At 30.9% G+C, this 19,478-nt stretch overlaps 2 protein-coding genes across 3 annotated transcripts; one reads left to right on the top strand and one right to left on the bottom strand.

The window, feature by feature from the left end:
• Positions 1-30: 30 nt before the first annotated feature.
• On the bottom strand, positions 31-6,401 carry LOC126687157 (putative protease Do-like 14). Of its 2 annotated transcripts, XM_050381571.2 has the most exons (12): positions 6,297-6,400; positions 6,071-6,141; positions 5,814-5,981; positions 5,464-5,591; positions 5,035-5,333; positions 4,815-4,875; positions 4,463-4,593; positions 3,149-3,269; positions 2,348-2,440; positions 893-1,017; positions 595-673; positions 31-328 (listed from the first exon to the last, which is right to left on the bottom strand). In XM_050381571.2, exons 2-11 carry the CDS (start codon positions 6,132-6,134, stop codon positions 646-648), a joined length of 1,218 nt encoding a protein of 405 aa, XP_050237528.1. In that variant the 5' UTR covers positions 6,135-6,141; positions 6,297-6,400; the 3' UTR covers positions 31-328; positions 595-645. The 2 variants fall into 2 exon arrangements, with proteins under 2 accessions (XP_050237528.1, XP_050237529.1); XM_050381572.2 differs by lacking the exons at positions 31-328; positions 595-673; positions 893-1,017 and having other exon boundaries at positions 2,348-2,463; positions 6,297-6,401.
• Positions 6,402-13,516: 7,115 nt separating this feature from the next.
• On the top strand, positions 13,517-16,422 carry LOC126654127 (AUGMIN subunit 2). The gene is made up of 6 exons (XM_050348192.2): positions 13,517-13,705; positions 13,784-13,909; positions 14,054-14,158; positions 14,843-14,911; positions 15,219-15,332; positions 15,923-16,422. Exons 1-6 carry the CDS (start codon positions 13,586-13,588, stop codon positions 16,289-16,291), a joined length of 903 nt encoding a protein of 300 aa, XP_050204149.1. The 5' UTR covers positions 13,517-13,585; the 3' UTR covers positions 16,292-16,422.
• The last annotated feature ends 3,056 nt before the right edge of the window (positions 16,423-19,478 follow it).

The following is a 19,478-nucleotide window of genomic DNA, read 5'->3' as shown; positions in this document are numbered from 1 at the left end:
ACAGTTTTGCTGAATCTTGCTACTTATCTGTAGGTGCGAAGGGTTTTTCCAAATCTATAGACTTCAACCATACATTGCACAGAGTACATTAAAACGCTAGAACCAAGGTTTTTAATAGTTTTATATATACAAATATATAAATATCATTCATAAGAATATATATCATAGATAAATATCTGCTTTCAACAGGCCTTAATCCACCTCTTGCCACTCGCTTCCTATCAAAATATACAAGTCGGAATTCGCACTTGCAAAAATTATCTGAACATGTTTCCCACTTCGACCTGCTATCAAAATGATTCTCCAGCCTCCTATCAGCCATGGCAATCTACAACATCAAGCAAAACGCCGCTATTATTCTAAAGAACGAAATTGCGCTATTCTCAACATGTAACATGAATAAATGTACATGTTGGAAGACTTCATAAAATGAACTATGTATCCTGGCCTAGCATGAGTAGTCTCATTTATAGAATAATAATATCCATATACATGAACTATAGTCACCCTCACAAAAGAAAAATACAAGCGAGCAGACATCATATTTAAAAAACCTCAATGGAAGTATCCGTAATTACTTTAAAGATCACAAACCTTATATGTGCTCCTAAGTCCTAACTGGCAGTGTGTCTATCTTCCGGCATTTTACCGTGCATTTTCCCAAAGTGGCCAGCTGACACAGCAACATATTTAATATTCACAATAAAGCAAAAAACCATTATATTATCATTGAAAGGGGACAGGACTAAAAGCAAAACAAGAATTATCAAGCGCAACATGAAAAGGTACACCTCACCTGTAAGGGAACCAATAAGTTGAGCAAATGATGTTTATCGAGTCACACTTTCGGTGATTCATTTATGTTTTTTTAATTTGGAATAAGAGATTTTACCTATAGGATTTATCTGGTGTGACCTCTTCCACCGGCATGCAGAGATTCAAAGAAGCGCCATCACTTGCTCGTAGAACAACAAGGTCCACTGAATCCCCAACCTTATCCCACATAAGTTCAATTAACTGACACCAACATAGATTAAAAAAAGAATAGGAATAAGCATGAGTGAGGTTGTGCATCTCGAAGGAATTGAATTGCAATAAACAAATTTTATGTCAAGCGCATTGTATCTCAACGTGCTACTTAAATAAGTCAAGCAGCAAGCCCAATAAATACTAATGAACTAGCAAACGGCTATAATACACCCATATTCTGGAAAAATGATGCAAAATCTCATTATTATTTTTAGAAAATTACACCTTAAACAAGACAGTGATAAGAGAAAAAAAATACTTGGCTGAACTCTTCTATTTTGAGACTTAGAGACAACTATACCTTATTTTTAGAGAGAACAACTAGACCTTCTTTTTTTGAGAGAACAACTATACCTTTTTTTTTTTAGAGCACAACTATTCCTTTTTGAAAAAATAAAATAAAACCCCCGCATCCTGAGCAGCCAAAGACTTCCACAATATTATTATATCAACACTATTCTTAAGCCAAACCACTTGCAAATAAAATATAGATAATGCACATTGTGAATGAGGTGAGCATTACCATTAGTGCATTGTCTATCACTTGCAGAAGGTGGATTATAAATAGTACACAAAAATATACCATTTAGATTATGGAAATCATTGTTGTCAAACCCGACCAGGCCCGACCGGTTCAACCGGTGCCTCAGGGCAGGATGCCTTTAAAACCCTCTTTTTTTCAAAACCGGTTGACCCATCTGGGTACTCGCTGGCCCGTACAACCTGGTCCGAATAAACTGGAATTGGCAGGTTTCTTCTGCAATTTAACCTAATGTTCCATTCTAAACTCAATTGTTTACTCATTCGAAACTTCACGACTGCACAACGTAATTACAAGGCGCAAAAGTCGTCTTTTTCTGATCAATTCACTCAATAATCAGAGGTGTATGTTTTTTCAAAGAGATTGCTTGGAGTCGACTAAATTCATCATATAAAGTACTTGTGTCTTATAGAATTGCATATATAATATAACTATTAAATTTATCAATTATTTAAAATCAGTTTGATCCCAGTTGAACATCTAACCCTTCACCTTCAGGGTCCTTATAGGTTCAATAGTCAAGTCGGGTTTGACAACATTGATTAAAAATGCATTTAGTCAGACAGACAACAACAAACAAAAAGAATTTACTAACATATGCATAAAAAATGTTCCAAATTGGTACTTATTTTCATCAGCTGAAAAATAAATAAAACAGAACACTGCATCAAACTGGAAACTGAACAAGCTTTTAATTTTATTTTTTCTGCAAACACCCCATCCAATTAGCAAAACAAAAAAGACTAAGTTACTAATGATGATAAAAGGTAATAATACCTCCAAGAAACCATGAACTGTTTTTCCACCAAATTTAGTTATAACATCTTTTGGTCTTAACCCGACAAAATCAGCAACAGAGCCTGGTATAACCTATTGACAATTCATTAAAGCATCTGCATCCGATTAGCAAAAATAGTTAACAAGTCAAACTCACACGGAGCTTTACGTACTCAAAAATAAAAGCAATTGTTTACACGCTACTTATGTGCCGTTTACACACTGCTTATGTGGATGATTTTGGACTCTGTTATATGGAAATATCCATCAAACCACTCCAAATGAATGAATGACAAATAAAGGTAGAAATAACAATCAACAAAGAAGAAAGAGATATTTACAGACCTCAACTCTGAAACTAAAACAAGAATGGAATGCATCTCTTTCAACATGCCAAGATATATCAAAAATTATACATAAGTAATTTATTAACGGTACAAATGCTTATTGGGACAATAGATGAAACTAATACGACAACACAATAAGATTTTGATGGAAGTTCAGCAGTAAAAATCATTTTGTTTGCAAATTAATCACTACCTTACCTTGCATTCTGTAGGGGGGAAAAACAGGCAGTTTGTTTATGCGTGTATAAACATGTTCACATTCATTTGTTAGATATTACTATTTACTTACAGAGTGTCTAATTATCTTATACACATATTGCATAAATGAGTCAGAAAACATCTTAAAAATCTAGGTCTAAGGTAACTCTAATGTAACACAGTCTTACACTTTTCATGATACTGATCAAGGAAAAATAAATTAACCAATTAATAAAAAAAAAGCAAGAAAAAACACCTCTTCAACAAATACGCCTTTACAGATGTTGGGAAATTTTTGAATGATTTCCTCCATAACATATAGTTCGGCCACATATAGGTTGGTCAATTCAATTCCAACATAAGGCTGACGGGTTACCCTAAGCAAAAACATTGACAATTACATAAGAATGGTTAGACATTAGACATAAAACTGAATCTTCTTCCGTTGGACACCTTTTATGACTCAGTATGTATAAAAAGCAAAAGCATTACCAAGCACAAACATTCACAATTTGAACAAGTCTCGTATCTTGAATTCAGATCATAAGCGAGATAGGTTAATATTTTACCACATCATAGCACAAAGACAAAATTCACTAAATAATATAACGAAGACATGCCAATCGACAAGTGTAAATTATAAAAATAAATTAACTCATGTGAATTGCTTTTAACAGTTTCCTCAAAATCTTATAAGACATTAAGATTTAAGAGTGATTTATGCAGCAGCATTTTGTTTTAATATAATAATCCACTCCATTTTTCTCCTCTGTTATGTATGTTTAGAACTTATAAATTAATATAGACTTGTAATTAGTAAAGTAAGTAGAATCAATTAGCTAGGCAACATCTATAATAACTCTATAGTGAATAACATACATGATAATTAAAACTCTTGTTTAAGGGCACTATAGTTGACTTGACAAATGCAACATATAATGCTTATGGAACTTCTGAATTCACAAGCCTAAATCTGTTAAAAAACCATAAAAATAATAAAGTCTTCTTGGTTTGACGGGCCTACAAGAGAGTATTCCTAATAGATGTTAAAAGAATTGAGAGAGAATACAAAAATGTATCTCGAAGCAAACTCATAGGCAAGACAAACTAAAATACGTTGAACTATACAAAATGCAAACCAATCACATACCCAACTAATGAAGCAAGACTTATGTTTAAAACTCAAATATTGCATGGATGGAGAGTTCCAATATTACTATCAAAACTGAGTTGGCCCCAATAAGACAGTTTGGCCATTTATGATTAAACTCTAACTACTAAGAAGTAAAATTCTTCCTTAACCCATAAGAGGTCAAAGGATAAAACTAAAGAATTTACACCATAGATAAAGTCACTACTTGAATATCATATGCTTCATTCATGATACATGTCAATAAATTATTTTGAAGTAGGTTAGAAGCAATGAATGACGCAACCATAATGGTTGCATACATAGACAAAGAAATTACAAAATCACGTTAAACATAACAGACTAGTATACTAAATATTAAGAAAATAAATTCACTGAATCATATAAGTGTAATTTTATAGAAATTGCCTCAAAACTTACCCATTTTTCTTGTATTGGTTCCACCACTTAGATACTAGATTGATTGGCAAGAAAGGAGTGCATGCACAATCATAAAAACAGATTCCAACGACTTCCCCATTACAGTTGCTAAGCGGCCCTCCAATACCACACTACAAATAAGAAAAATCACACAAAATCTATCACATTTGAATATTATATGGTAGTAGAATGTAAATTATGCAAACAAATGAATCCATTATATTCAACATAAACTAATGAAATGATGTAGGCGAGTAAAATTTTCAGTAAATAAATACAAAAATAAACAAAAAAGGAGAACAATATTATTACAGAAATACAATTGAGAAAGAATTATAGTGAGAGAGATTACTCTTGTGATTCTACAAGACGCCATAAAAAGCTCCTTGCACTCATAATTACAACGATCAAGACTGAAACAAATAGCAAGAAAGAAACAATAACTAGAAATGGTAAGAGAGATATGAGAGTAAACCCATTATTGACTACTAAAATAAATTTAATGCACATAAAAATAAAAACTAATGATACGATTCTCTGAATAAGCGTTAAAAATGTTCAATTTGCTTTACCAAAATTCACCAGGAGCAATCATGATGTCATAAGGCTTCACGAAATAGCGTCCAAGGGCAAATAATCTATCTCCGGGAATAAGATTATGTGTCTTTGAATGTGGCCAAAGCTGAAATGTTTTTTCTTCATGGAAATGACGCTCACTCGGATCAATCGTGATAGAATCATCTAAGAGTTTTAGCGATGCAATTGGTAGAGGAGCATCTGATTGAATTTTTATGACAACAATATTATAATGAGAGTTGAATGTCAAAACTTTGCCAAGAAACGATCTCCCATCTTTAAGGTACACAAAAACCTATAAAATACAATGGTTATCAAACACAATGCAGCATACATCTCAACTCAAACAGCAAGCATATATATAACATTAATCAAAGCATCTTTGAAACAAGATGATGAAAAAAGTTGAATACATATAGACAGACCTTAATGTTATTTGGTGCAACAGTTTTTGTTTGAGGACACCTGATGAGATTAGCAGAAGTGAGAATAACACTGCTGACATCATCACTTTCAATGATAGTTCCAGAACTCTGATACAACATCTCTTCACCTTTATAAATCAACACAGCACAAGAAATATCAAAATGAAATTAGGTAAAAGAAGGGATAAAAAGATGACAAAAAAAGCAAAGATCAAAGCAAAACACACTTCCATATACATATTAATAAGATTGAAGAGATTAAGTAGCATGAGAAAGTAACCAATCACCACAAACATAACCACAACAAAAACATGAGCAGCGCAAACACTAATTGGCATAATTATAAATACCTATATAAGCTACAAGCGCGACAACGAACGGAGCAGCACGCAATGCAGCTCTTTTGGTGTAAATATCCAAGGTCTTGTTTTTATCATATATAGCAAACATGGGTTTATCCACAGAATACTTTATGCAATCACTCAAATTATACTTCATGCAATCCCACTCTTGAGGAGCTAAATATAAATCAAAAGCACGGTAAAAAAAAGTATACTTCAGTTCACATACATATGTATATAAAAAAAAATTAAAAAAAAAAACACACTGTAAGATGCCTCCTTCTCATCCCGTTGCCATGGACTACGACCTGTCACCTTTCTTTTGGACATAATTTACCTACAAAATACAATAAAACTTTAAATTCATACATCCTAGTCCTTCTATAATCGTAAGCAGCGGTTAAATAATTTTTTAAATAATCAATAGTCAACTGAAACAAATTCATAAGCAAAGCAATTGGTTAGGAAAAGAAAACAAAAACTTTAACTTACCTCAAGTGAATGGTGAAGTATTTCGATAGGGAGACGAGTAGAATTTCAGGTCGCTGAGAATTTATATAAATTTGGGATAATTTTCACTATTAGTCCTCCAACTTTCTTCTCTCTTCTTCAGCTGTCCTTAAACTTTAATTTGTACTTTCGTCTATTTTCTCTAACATTTTTGCCTATGTGGCATAGGAGTGTCTCCCTTCAAGTTTATAATTCCTCAATTTTTCTCCATTATATTGTTAGATGGCTTAAACCTCATTAAAATTAATCCAACAGTAGTTTATTAAGATTTAAAGTTTAATGTCATATGCTTTGTTTTACATTTTAAATCCTAAATTCTTATTTATTTATTTTGATAATACTAGTTTTTTTAATAATTGTACTAAATTTCTATAACTGATTTTATTTTATTATTTTATTCCAACTAAAAAAAACTGAAGCAATTCACAAAAAAATAAAAATAGAGATATTTTTGATATCAAATTGAATTTCAAAATTGTTTTTATTTTTTATCTTTAAATTTTAGGATAATTTAAATAGTATTAAGATTCAATTTAAAATATCAAAGGTTCATGAAATTTAATTTAACATTACAATATTACTATTTTAAATTTAATTTTAAAATGGACTATTAATTGTTTCAATGAAAAAAAATTGATATTATTCTTTTCTTTTTAGTAGTACAATATTTTTAAAATTAATAAGTATATTAAATATACAAATTGCAGAGAAATTTAAGATAAAAAAATAAAAATAGGATTCATCTTGTGAAAATTAAAAGAAACAAATGGTATGCAAATGTCTATGAGGAGAATTAAAAAAACAATCAATGTTGAGGTGTAACGCATCTAACGAGCAGTGGAGGGAATTTGAGAGGAGCCACTCCCGAAAATTTATTGTTGATGCATATGCATTTTTCTTATTCTTATTCAGACTAAAATTAAGTAACTATGTTGCAAATTCTTCTTGTCACTTTTTTTTTGGATATTGGATTACCATTTAACTATTTGGTATGTAATTATGTTTTTAGGTGGATTTTATATCAAATAGAAATAATTGTGATGATATATACGAAATCTTGGTAAGTCCGGAAAGCCATTGCACTATAAGGGCTCGACATTCCATTGAATCATTCCGAGGTTCATGTGCCAAGGTGGAGATTTCACAAGAGGAAATGAGACAAGAGGTGAATCAATTTATGGCTTATAGTTTCCTGATGAGAATTTATAGTTCAAGCGCAATGGACAAGGTATTCTATCAGTGGCCAATTCAGGACCAAACAACAATGGCTCTCAATTCTTTATTTGTACTACTAAAACTCAAGGCTTAATCACCCAAAAAAAACCACCTTTTAGCCCTTTTTTTTTGAAATAAAAAGTTCTATTAATTAAAAGCTGATTGATCAGCCAATACATAGAATTTGATAATCGGATGGACATTGCCCCAACCAATTAGATATGATTTTTTGGCCGTTTTGCGGTTTTTTAAGCCCATTGAAATTCGGCCAGAATTCGGTGACCGGAATTTGGTGACCGGAGTGATCAAATCATGGACGCAATTCTGAGTTTGAGTGTAGATGGTTATGTCTTGGATTTTATTCTTTTTAAGTTGGTTTTGTGTTAATTAATTTAACATTAATTAGCTTAATATTGAACTTAGTTTCAAAATATTATGATTTTGAAAAGATGGATTTTTGGTGAGTTTAATTTGTTGAAAATAAGTAAAGAAGGTGACTAAATTTTTTTCAATCAAAAACAGTTTCGGAACCAGCACCGTTGACAGGCAGCGCATACGCCACACGCGCCACCGTAGTGGCGGCGGTTGGTCTGTTTCAAAAAAAAATTGATAATTTATTTAAATACTATAAATCATATTGAGTATTTTTCATAAAAGGACTATATGCTAAATATGCACGGATAATGAGATTAAAAATTTATTAAATGGAATTTTAAGTACTTTTATATATTAAAATATATTTTCTTGAAAAAAAATATTTTATAGAATTTATTATTTTATTTAAAGTCAAGTATTTGAATATACTATATGATATACGGGTGTTGCAGTGTTATGTGCCTAGATGCTCTAGTTGTATATATTATATGTATATATATACATATATAAATATTTTGAATATAAAAAGGTATATATATATATAGTTTTGAGAACTGTTATGCATCTACTTATGTTTGGATGTGATTGTTGTTAAGATACACGAATTCATGATATTGGTGAATTCAAGTGTATTATGTGTAACAATTGTTAAAACAAATAGAACAACGTGAATAAGTTACATCGGTTGAATGTGCTATCGATGTCAGGTTATGAATGTATATTTCATTGGTTGGCGTCGCTATCGATGTTATGTGATTAGAAAGATCGGTTGGTTGTGCTATCGGTCTCAGGTGATTAGGAAAGATCGGTTGGCTGTGCTATCGGTCTCAGGCGATTAGGAAAGATCGGTTGGTTGTTCTATCGGTCTCAGGCGATTAGGAAAGATCTATTGGTTGTGCTATCGGTCTCGTGCGATTAGGAAAGATCGGTTGGTTGTGCTTTCGGTCTCAGGCGATTAGGAAAGATCGGTTGGCGTGAATATGGTTGATCGGTCGGCTGTGCTATCGGTCCCATAATATTTTGTGTGTGTATGTTAGATCGGTTGGCTGTGCTATCGGTCTCAGGTGAATATGGTTGACCGGTTGGCTGTGCTATCGGTCCCATAATATTGTGTGTGTATGCTAGATCGGTTGGCTGTGCTATCGGTCTCAGGTGAATATGTTGACCGGTTGGCTGTGCTATCGGTCTCGGATAAATATGATTGATTAATTGGCTGTGCTATCAGTCCCATAAGATTATGTATGATATGTATATGTTGCATCTATTAGTTATACTATCGGTCCTAGATGTTATGATTATTTTGGTTAGTTTTGCATCAATATTAGATGGATGAAATTGAGAATTGTGTTTTCGACATAAAAGTCAAAGTGAATGGTTGACTTTTAGTGATATGAAATGTCTTTGTCGAAATATGTTATGTGCGAGTTCAAGCTTCAATTGTTTTTAAAATGTTTTCAAAGATTTTCGAAAATACATAAAGTTATTTTAAATAGGCAAAAGGGCTGAAAAACTGCCCACCTTTCATTTTTTTCAATAGCACTCTGACCTTGTAATTTTTTCAATAGCACTCTATTTCGTATTTTTCGGTTTCAATAGCACTCTAAAGCATCAAATTGAAATTTTTTCATTTGGTTAATATTCAAAAAAAAATATATCATAAGTTCTAAATATTCTACAATATTTTAAATTATACATAAACGCCCTCTTCTTCACAAAATAAAAAAAAATATGAATAAATATCTAATTAAATTAGACTCGTGGCCAAATCCGGAGACGAGCTGCTCGTCTTCCATGGAGAAAGACCAGCGAGCTGCTGGTCTTCCGATGAAGACGAGTTGTTCGTCTTCCTCCGGAGCGGGTTTGGTTTTTCTTTTTAATTTTAAATTAAATTATAAATATATTTATTTATTTCTTTAGATTTTTTTTGAAAGGTTTTCAAGTTAAGGGATTTATTTGAATTTGTCCAAATAGAAAAAAGTATAAAATGACCCTTAAATTTAATTGTTTTAAAAAGTTTAATCTTTATAATAATACAATCATTTTTTTTTTTGAAATTTAGGGTGCTATTGAAATCGAAAAATACGAAATAGTGTGCTATTAAAAAAATTACAAGGTGAGGGTGCTATTGAAAAAAAATTAAAAGGTAGGTAGTTTTTCAGACCTTTTGCCTTTTAAATATAAAACATTTTTAACTTTATGTAATATTTATTTGTAACGACAAGAACTCACCAGTATATCTGACCAACGTTGTGGAATTATTTTTTAGATTCGTTACATGTCTATTTGGACGAGACTTCACTTTATTTGCTTCTCTGAGTCTCCTCGTCTGAATTGTGGTATTTTATCTACTTTGTTCAGTAGCGCTGCAATAGTAGTTATCCGCAGTAGTCTAGTGTAGTAAGTAGCACACCGCGTTACCCGCCGAAGAAGAAACAGAAGATTCAGGAACCCAGAATACCACCACCGGTAACATTCGACGATGAAGACTTCGAAAGAATTACCGAGACACATAACGAGGCTCTAGTTGTAGGCATGATCATCGAGCACAAGAATGTTGAGGGGATATTGATTGATGCAGGGATCGCAAATAATTTAATGACAAAGAGAGCTTACGAAAGCCTCGGAAGAGTCTCTGCATAACTACAAAGGAACGCTATCTAATAGGAGTAAAATTACTCCTATATTCCGAGTCGTTTCTAAGCGTCTTTAATCGCTTTTATCGTATTATTCTTACATTATTTAGTGTTTTTATGCTTTATGGTGTGTGTTAGTGTTTCAGGGATTATTTAGTGATTATGGAACATTTTGAGCGATAAAGAGTATAAATCGTGGATTAGATCGAAGTCGTGAAGTTTGGGAATGAAAAAAGCACATTTGCACACATGAAAATCTGACCCCGACACATTCATTGATAATTTTGCATTTAAAGATTTCAAATGACTTTATGTTCTTCATAAGAAATAAAGTAGACATCCTAAACTTTTCAACGGTTCAAGAACCGACTCATTTGGAATTTTCTACATCGAGTTATGAAGTTTTGAAGTTGGTAGTTTTGCAGGTGGAATCATGTCTCGAACGAGAATTTAAGGTCTCGAACGAGACCTTCGAAATTTAGCTCAGTGACAGCTTTTTCGTACGAAATTTGCTTCAAAACTTCAATTTGAGGCATCTCTCAAACGAGACATGCATTGTCTCGAACGAGACATGCAAAAAAGGGTTGTATCAGAGTTGAATTTGGATATTTCTCCTACTTCGACTCCAACCGAAACTTCTATTACAAATTTGATTTACAAAACGAATTTGAAGACTCCAAAACTACCTCCACTCTATAAAGGCATTGTAATAGCATTAATTAATAAATCAATCAATAGATTAGACATTATAATTCATTAATTATAATTTAATTTTCATTAAATAGCTTTTAGTTTAGTTTTTTCCAGCAGTTTATAAGTAGTTTATAATTAGTTTCTACAAGACGATTGTTGAAGATTTCAAGCTTAATCAAGACGATTCTTTCCGAAATTGACAACTCCGATATGTATTGTTTAATTATGCTTTCTTCTTAATCATCCTTCTTGTTTTGTTTCAGTTTTAATATGAGTGACTAAAACCCTTGTTCGAGGGTTGATATGAACTTATAAATTGGTAATTACTTGAATTGGATGGATTAGTGTTAATTCGTGTCTTAATTATTAATCTTATTGTTTGGATTAAATTAGCTACTTAGTTCATGAGTTTGTGTTTAGTTAACTAATTGAGAGATTGTTAATTAAATAGACATAGGTAATTAAGAACTTAGAGAAAAACGCCGTGAGAGCGGGTTGGAATTTAGGTAGTCGTTGAGTTTGCTTCATAATTATAATTTGATTATTTAATTCAGTTTTAATATTGTGAGAGCAAGTTAATAATTGATTATTTAATTAAGTTGTGATTTTATTTGAATCTTTGAGGCTTGAGAGAGCGGGATTTGGTGCTTTAGAATAGCTCGATTCGCGATAAAATCACTAAGAAATCCTATTCCATAATTTTACTTATTTATTTGGGATTATCAATCCTTAAACTTTTTAATCTTATTGTTTTAAACCCTATTTTATTATTTGTTTTCAGTTTATATTATTTTAATTAAATTATAAAATCTTATTGATTTTTCTAGCTAACTGATTAAAGAATATTTGAAATTAGTGATTAAGTCCATTGTCTCTGTGGGATCGATACTTGGTCTTCCAAATTATGTTACTTGCGCGATATCGTACACTTGCGATTATTTGCCAACACTATCCCAATAACTGGGTTTGGTGGATCCATCATTAGGCTAATGGGAACAATCATTCGTGATATTAAATTAGGAAGGGAAAGAAGAGACGAGGAGTTACCAACACGATTTAGCATCATGGATATCGATCTACCATACAATGCAATCCTGGGGAGGCCATTCCTCCATGACTCAGCGGCTATAACAAGCATAAAAGCTCTCACAATGAAGATATCTACTAGAAAAGGAATCGTTACTGTAAACCATGATATTGAAGAAAAAGAAACCACCCCAGAGGGCGAGATGAAGAAATTAGAGCTTAATGAGGAGAAGAAAATGAACTTGGGAGTCGGAATGATCCTCCAAATTGAAGAAGAAATCACAGTTATGCTAAAAAGAAATATCGAGCATTCGCCTCCAAAGTCTCAGATTTTGTTGGAATAGATCCGCACATCGCGTGGTCGGTTAAACTGACTTTTGTGGTGTGTAATTATGTAGGATGATAAAATATACTCATTTCGTTATTAAAGATAGAGTTCTATTTAAATAAAAATAAATTAAGTTCTATTTGAAAAAACAAAATTGTATTATTCTATTGAACAAAGAAATTTTAAATATACTGGTATAGTCATAAATACCTTTTCTAATTAAAAAACATTCTAACCAATTTAATATCAATTGTTTATATACGCCGTTATAATAAAGGGTTGATTCCATAAAAAGTCACGACATTTACACAAGTTTTCATTTTAATCACGGCTTTTAAAAATTGCCATAAAAAATCATAACCTTTCATTTTTCTTTTAAATCTATCACCGACTATTTTTTCCGGTGAATTTTACCTTTCATTTTTTTTTCAAGTCTGCCGGATTATGGTGGCCACATCATCAAAAATACACAGAAAATTGATTTGGTGATAAATTTGGAAAAAAAATGAAAGGTCATGGTTTTATATGACAATTTTTAAAACTCGTGATTTAAAATGAAAATTCGAGTAAAGATCGTGACTTTTTATGGAATTAACCCTATAATAAACTATAAATAAATATTATTAATGCTAATTAATTTTAAAAATTTTAAAAATTTATTTATTTATAATAAAAATTCTAATCAATTTGATGTTAATTATAAATAATATAATATTAATATAATTATAATAAATTTAATTAATATATAAATCGACGATTTACGTTATGAGCCACGTGCATAGCAATGTGAAATTAGTTATTTTAAATATATATATCAAAAATATAAATCTGAAAAAAACGTAAGATATTTTTTATAATTTTTTCACGAGATAAAAATTACAAATAGTTTTATTTTTGAAGTAAAGACTAAACTTCCCTTCAAAAATACTAATCAACTAAAGGATTCTCCATCAACTGATAATCAACAACACTGCATAAAACAAGAAAAACTAAAACCAACGATGGCGAACGGCGACACTACATGGGTGGGCAAGAAGCCAATCCGACGCATCGGAGGAATGTCCGACGCCCTCTCAATTGCCGCCGATCTCGGTTTTTCTGTCGCTCCTCCTCTCTCTCAGGTTTTCATTTTGCATTTTCGTTTACCCTTCCATTTTCTTGTGTGTTAATTAGTCTGTTGCATTTTCAATTTTCTGCAGGAGGAAATTTATAACTTATCCACCAGTACTGGCGAGAAGGGTGATGATTTAATTAGGGTTCTAAGAGAATTAACTAGCGTACAAAGAAAAATAGCTGACCTACAAGTTGAACTTCAAGGTCGCAAGGTAAAATGCTGAGCTTGAATTGGGTTTTTTGCAATTACGATGTATGGATGTTTGTATGTTCTGCATCGATACACTGCTGATTTTTGTATGACTTGTCGATCGCTTGGTCTGTTAAACTGACTTTTGTGGTGTGAAATTTTGTAGGATGATAAAAATGTGGCGAATTTGACCCATGTTAGTGAAATGGAGAAGAAGATTGAAACTTTGGCCAGGATTACTACTATACTGAAAGATGTGATTCAGAATAAGGTAAAAGTTCGTAACTTTTTTGCATTTTGGATCGGTAAATACGGCACAGCAATGCAGTTATAAATGCACTTGCCTGAAGATATGAAAGTTTCATGCTTGAGTGTGTGCAGATCTTACTCATCATATTTCCCATCGACTTTGCAATGTAATTTCAAGAAGAATTAGATGTGTGATAAAGAGTCGTAATTCTGTTTACCAATTGACACTATTTATAGAATTATTTACTTATTAGTACCCATTTTATGGAATACTTGAATCGTGAGGACATCCACTTGTTTGAGATAATTTAGACAATCATCTATTATTTGTCACTCTGAACACTTTCCATGCATAACAGATAAAATTTTACTTTGCCAACTTCATACTGCTGGAAAGCTTTTTACAATTCAAGGCCTATGCATATGTATATGCTTACAATTCAGATCTGAATCTATCTAGTGTTTCTTGGGTAATTTATATCAATTTATATGGGGAATCTATCTTAGCGAATTGAATTCTTCAAGCTGCTATCCATGCATGATGTTGGACTAGGTTCAGCTTTCCAGTGAAACAATGAGTTAGTTTAGAAGAAGTCAAGAAACATGTGTTTGCTGACATGCGAAATGTTAATCTTTTTTGTGGGCATTATTTTTTCTGTTGTCAGAGGTACTACTCTGTAACTTTATTTTCACAAATTTTTGACAGGATCGGATAATAGCTCGTCTTCAACAACCATATTCTTTAGATTGTATTCCAGTTGAAGCTGAATATCAGGTTTGTGCCTTTAGTAAATGTTCTGTGTGTAGGTCCTATAAATCTTTTTTCTTTTACCAGAAGTACTGTTGGAATAAGTAAACCATAAAATAAAACACAGCATGAAAATATAGCAGTTAAGGTTGTAATATTTTCCTATTCGATAGAAGCTGCTGCTATTGACAAAACACAATTACTAAAAATGCTGCGAATTCTGAACCTTGTTGCAATTCTACAGTAGGTTTTGGCCAGGGTTGCTGAAATTGTTTTTCCTTGATGATTTGAACTTATTCTGATTGCATATTTTGCCTTTATTGCATTTGTGCAGAAACAATTTTCAGAATTACTGATGAAGGCCGCCAGCGATTATGGTGCCTTGACAGCATCTGTTTCTGATTTTCAATGGAGTCAGAACTTTAAGGAGTCTCCTTCAGTGTGGGGGGTATGCTGATGGACACGTTTTGCATTTTTATGCATTTTCTCCTATATCGATTTGAGAGCTTATAACAAATGCTTGTGCTGTTATTAGATATGTCATGATTTCTATCATCTAGTGCATTTTTTATTTCTACTTAACATCCATGCCATGCCACTATAAATCATGCGAGGAATTGATAACCTTAGAAACCAAACATGATTCGTTTGCAGTTTGTTGTTAATAAAACAATCTATTGTTTCAGACACAAACATGTTTTGTCACTAGAAGACAGTTGACTTTCTATGATCATCAAGTAGATATTTAATTTGTTGAGCTTCTGGAACCATGAACAATGTTAATGAATTTTTGAAGGATATTTAACTGTTGGCCATTAGGAAGCATTTCTCTTAATAGTAATATAAACACTATAATTTCGGAGACGCAAATCCCTTGTGGCTTTGTGCTGTATTCATAGTGCTTCATATTTGTGTTATCTCGTACTTATAATATGCATTAGAATTGTACTTGCCAGTTGCCATTGAAGCTCTCAAGATATCTGTTACGCATGGGAAGCGGTGGCCATGTTTTCACTTTCTTCCGTTACTTTCATGCAGGAAATGCTACGTCCTATTCCTGTTGCTTTAGCATCTTGCACCCGGTTCTTTGAAGCAATGTCTGCCATGAGAGAATCATTTGCTACACTCCAACATTTGAGGGTTGGCCAATCGGTTTCCTCTTTGCCGACAACACCAGCAAATGATCTTTCGCAAAGATCAGTAAGGAATTCAAATTTTGTAACTCCTCCTCCTTGGAGAAATGAATCCAGTTTAGATGACTTGGCTGTCAAAAGCGCAAGGAAACAAGAAATTGTGCGGCAAGAAGCAGATGATGAAAGCAGTGAAGTTGGCGACTTTCAAGCGGAAGATGGCACCGGCCACAGGAGATTGTCTTGGCCTCCATCGGTTAAAAAGAGCGGCATATAGTAAGTCCTCAAAATGACTACTATTTTTTTTTTCTCGCTGAAATTTTATGTACAATATTCTCATTGCATTAGATGTATTATATTGTATTATACTGCATTACCTTAATCATATTTTATCTGTCAATTCTGGTATGACTGAGATGGTTGTTATTATCACCTTTGTTGTATGTTCATCAACTCAAGTTCAGTGTACGAGAGCAAAATGTGTGTGGTTAGGAAAAGATTTTATTCATGTATAATTTCATTTTGCTTCTATTTTTTTTATTGTGTACTCTTTTTTCTAGTCTCTATTTAATGAACTTATTTAATTTCAGTAATATATATATATATATATATATATATATATATATATATATATATATATATATATATATATATATATATATATATATATATTCCCTTGTACACATTTTCTGATATAGTTGGAAAAAAGAAAATTTTAAATGTGGGATTCAAGTTAAAGAGCAAAAGAATTGTATCTTGCCTTATTACAAATGCTATCAATGTTCTAGTATAGTATATTTTAAAGCAAATTACGCTGAGGCCTCCTAGTTATCCCTTGTTTTAAAATCTTATTTAATGGTCCTCAATTTTATTTCTGTCAACTATTAGACTTCTCCGTCAATTAACAGTTTGCTCCCTCATTTTTAATTTTGTTAAACGATTTAATACCTCACTTTTAAATGATTTGGTATCTCATTTTCTAACGATTTGGTATTTCACTTTCAATTCCGTTAATGATTTGGAACTCAAATTAACAAAATAATCTTATAGTTAACAAATTTGAAACTAAGGGATTATTAAATAGAATTTTCAAATAAAGGGATGAACCTGTTAATTGTAATATAGGTGGAGTCTCATAGTAATTTGCTTTACATTTTATACTTCCATGTGAGGCAGAAGAAGAAAGGAGAAATGTAAATTGCAAAAACAAATAGTTCTAAATTAAAAAAGCTAAATAAATTATTTTATTATATTATTTTATAAAATTTTGTTTGTTCTTTATTAAATAAATTAAATAAATAGTTTATAAAAATTTAAAACTTATAAATAAGTTCAAAATATTTAAATTTAAATTATACACTCATAAATAATAACTATAAAAATTAACAAATTTATTATAAAAAATAAAAAATTAATAAAGTAGTTTGTACAAATTAATATTATATTGATAGTTTGGTCTAATAATTTTATAATTAATATCATTTATGTTTAGACATCAAATAAAAAAGATGAAGGGTCTCATTGATGAAATAAAACAAATTTTATTTGTTTGATTTATATTTATGATAGATTAATTTGTAATTGCAAAAAATTTATAAACTTTGAAAAATTACCTAACAATTTAATTTAAATTTTGATGTTGTTAACTTTTTTATTCTTACCAAAAACTTTATGAATTTTTTCACCGAATATGGACTATTTTGTCGTAAAAATAACCTAAAATATTGAATGATATCTTATTTCTATAAATTAAACCTTTCAATTTTTCAATTTATTTCTTTGATATAATTGATTCAAAATATGAAATTACTATACCATATTGTCAATCTTTCTACTAATAATATATTTATTAATTTCATTATAGCTGAGAATATAATTAAATATTTTATCATAAAGTAAAGAATAAGTTGGCTTTGCATTTACATTATTTTTAAATAGTTTAACAAAGACTTATTGTGTTTTGTTTCATAATTTTTTGTAAATTTTTGTTAAAATTGCGTTCTAATTTATTCAGAGGGGTCAAGATATTTAAAATATTTTCTTAGAAAAACTTTGAAAACTATTATGATATTTTACAAAATTTGGGTCGCCAATAGTACCCTTGCTCCCGAACCAAAAAAAGCTTGAGAATTTTTTAGTGAGGTTCTCACTATTGAGCAAGTATGCATGGGAAACTTGGGTCTAGACATAATTTTATTCCTTAATTGAAATAAGTAGTTTGACAAAAAAAAATCATCAATTTTATTTTTGTTATGAAAAAACTCATCAAACTATATAGTTCTTGAAGAAAAATACTTCCTCCGTCCCACTCTAATTGACAAAATAACTAAACTACAATAACCAATACAAACTAATAAATGACATAGATAATTACTTCTATACCCCTCTATTGATAATGAAGCTAATTAATGCTATTAGTATATTAGTCAAATTCTCATTAAATATTCACCATCTTTTCATAAAAAGTTTAAATTTAAATGAGGGTAAAGATGGAAAGTTAAATGAAAAAATTATAGTTATGTTAGTTTTGTCAATTAGAATGGGACACCAAAAACTCCATATTTTGTCAATTAGAGTGGGACGGAGGGAGTATTTTTTTTGCCTTTTTTTTGTTCTATTGATGATTGCTATGTGCTTTAAACTTTGCCAACAATGTCAAACCTTAATTGATAACCATGATTAGATTAGATAAAGCTTCTAGCAAAGTGAGCATTAAAAACTGAATTTTTGATTTCAGTTCTTAATTACCTCTTTTTTCATATGCAATTCACTCTTGTTCTTTTTGTCATTTATACTATTGTTCTTGATTCTAATATCACTATTTCTCCATGTTTGATCTAGTCCTAGTATAAAGAAATCAAACTCATTACTAAAGTTCATGTCAAATTATGAAGAAGTAGATAAATAATGAAAGTAGAAGCACATTGAAATCCGTCATATAAAAAGAATAATCTAAATATGAATTAGTCTTTCAGATCTACAAGCGGTCTTTTATTTCTTTCCGATGATAGAAAGTAGAATAAAATAACCAACAACTTGATTTGGGGACCATAACCTTTATATATAGCTAGATTTTTTTTTGAATATTTATATATAGCTAGGTTATCTACATATTAAACTAGTGTTATTTACATTATCCATCATAAAATTAAAAAAAAAACAATTTGGTATCTGTTTATTTAAATTCAAAATTAATTAGATGTTTTAATTTTAATGCTAATAAAATTCAAAAATAACATTATTTGATTTTAATATAAAAGAACACCAAGCATAAAGTACACATTGCTTGTATTGTTCGACGTTAACTAAGACGACTTTCTAGTCGCACTTGTTGTTGATTAATAAAACAATTTTTAATTTATTTTTTATTTTTATAAGACAATCTACGATTCAGACTATATATACTCCAGCGCATAATACCAAATTTATATCAAATCATCGAAAATGGTTCAGTAATTTCTAAA

This window comes from Mercurialis annua, linkage group LG6, assembly GCF_937616625.2.
Source record: "Mercurialis annua linkage group LG6, ddMerAnnu1.2, whole genome shotgun sequence".
Taxonomy (NCBI): Eukaryota; Viridiplantae; Streptophyta; class Magnoliopsida; order Malpighiales; family Euphorbiaceae; genus Mercurialis; species Mercurialis annua.
This window is presented reverse-complemented; position numbering and strand designations above follow the sequence as displayed.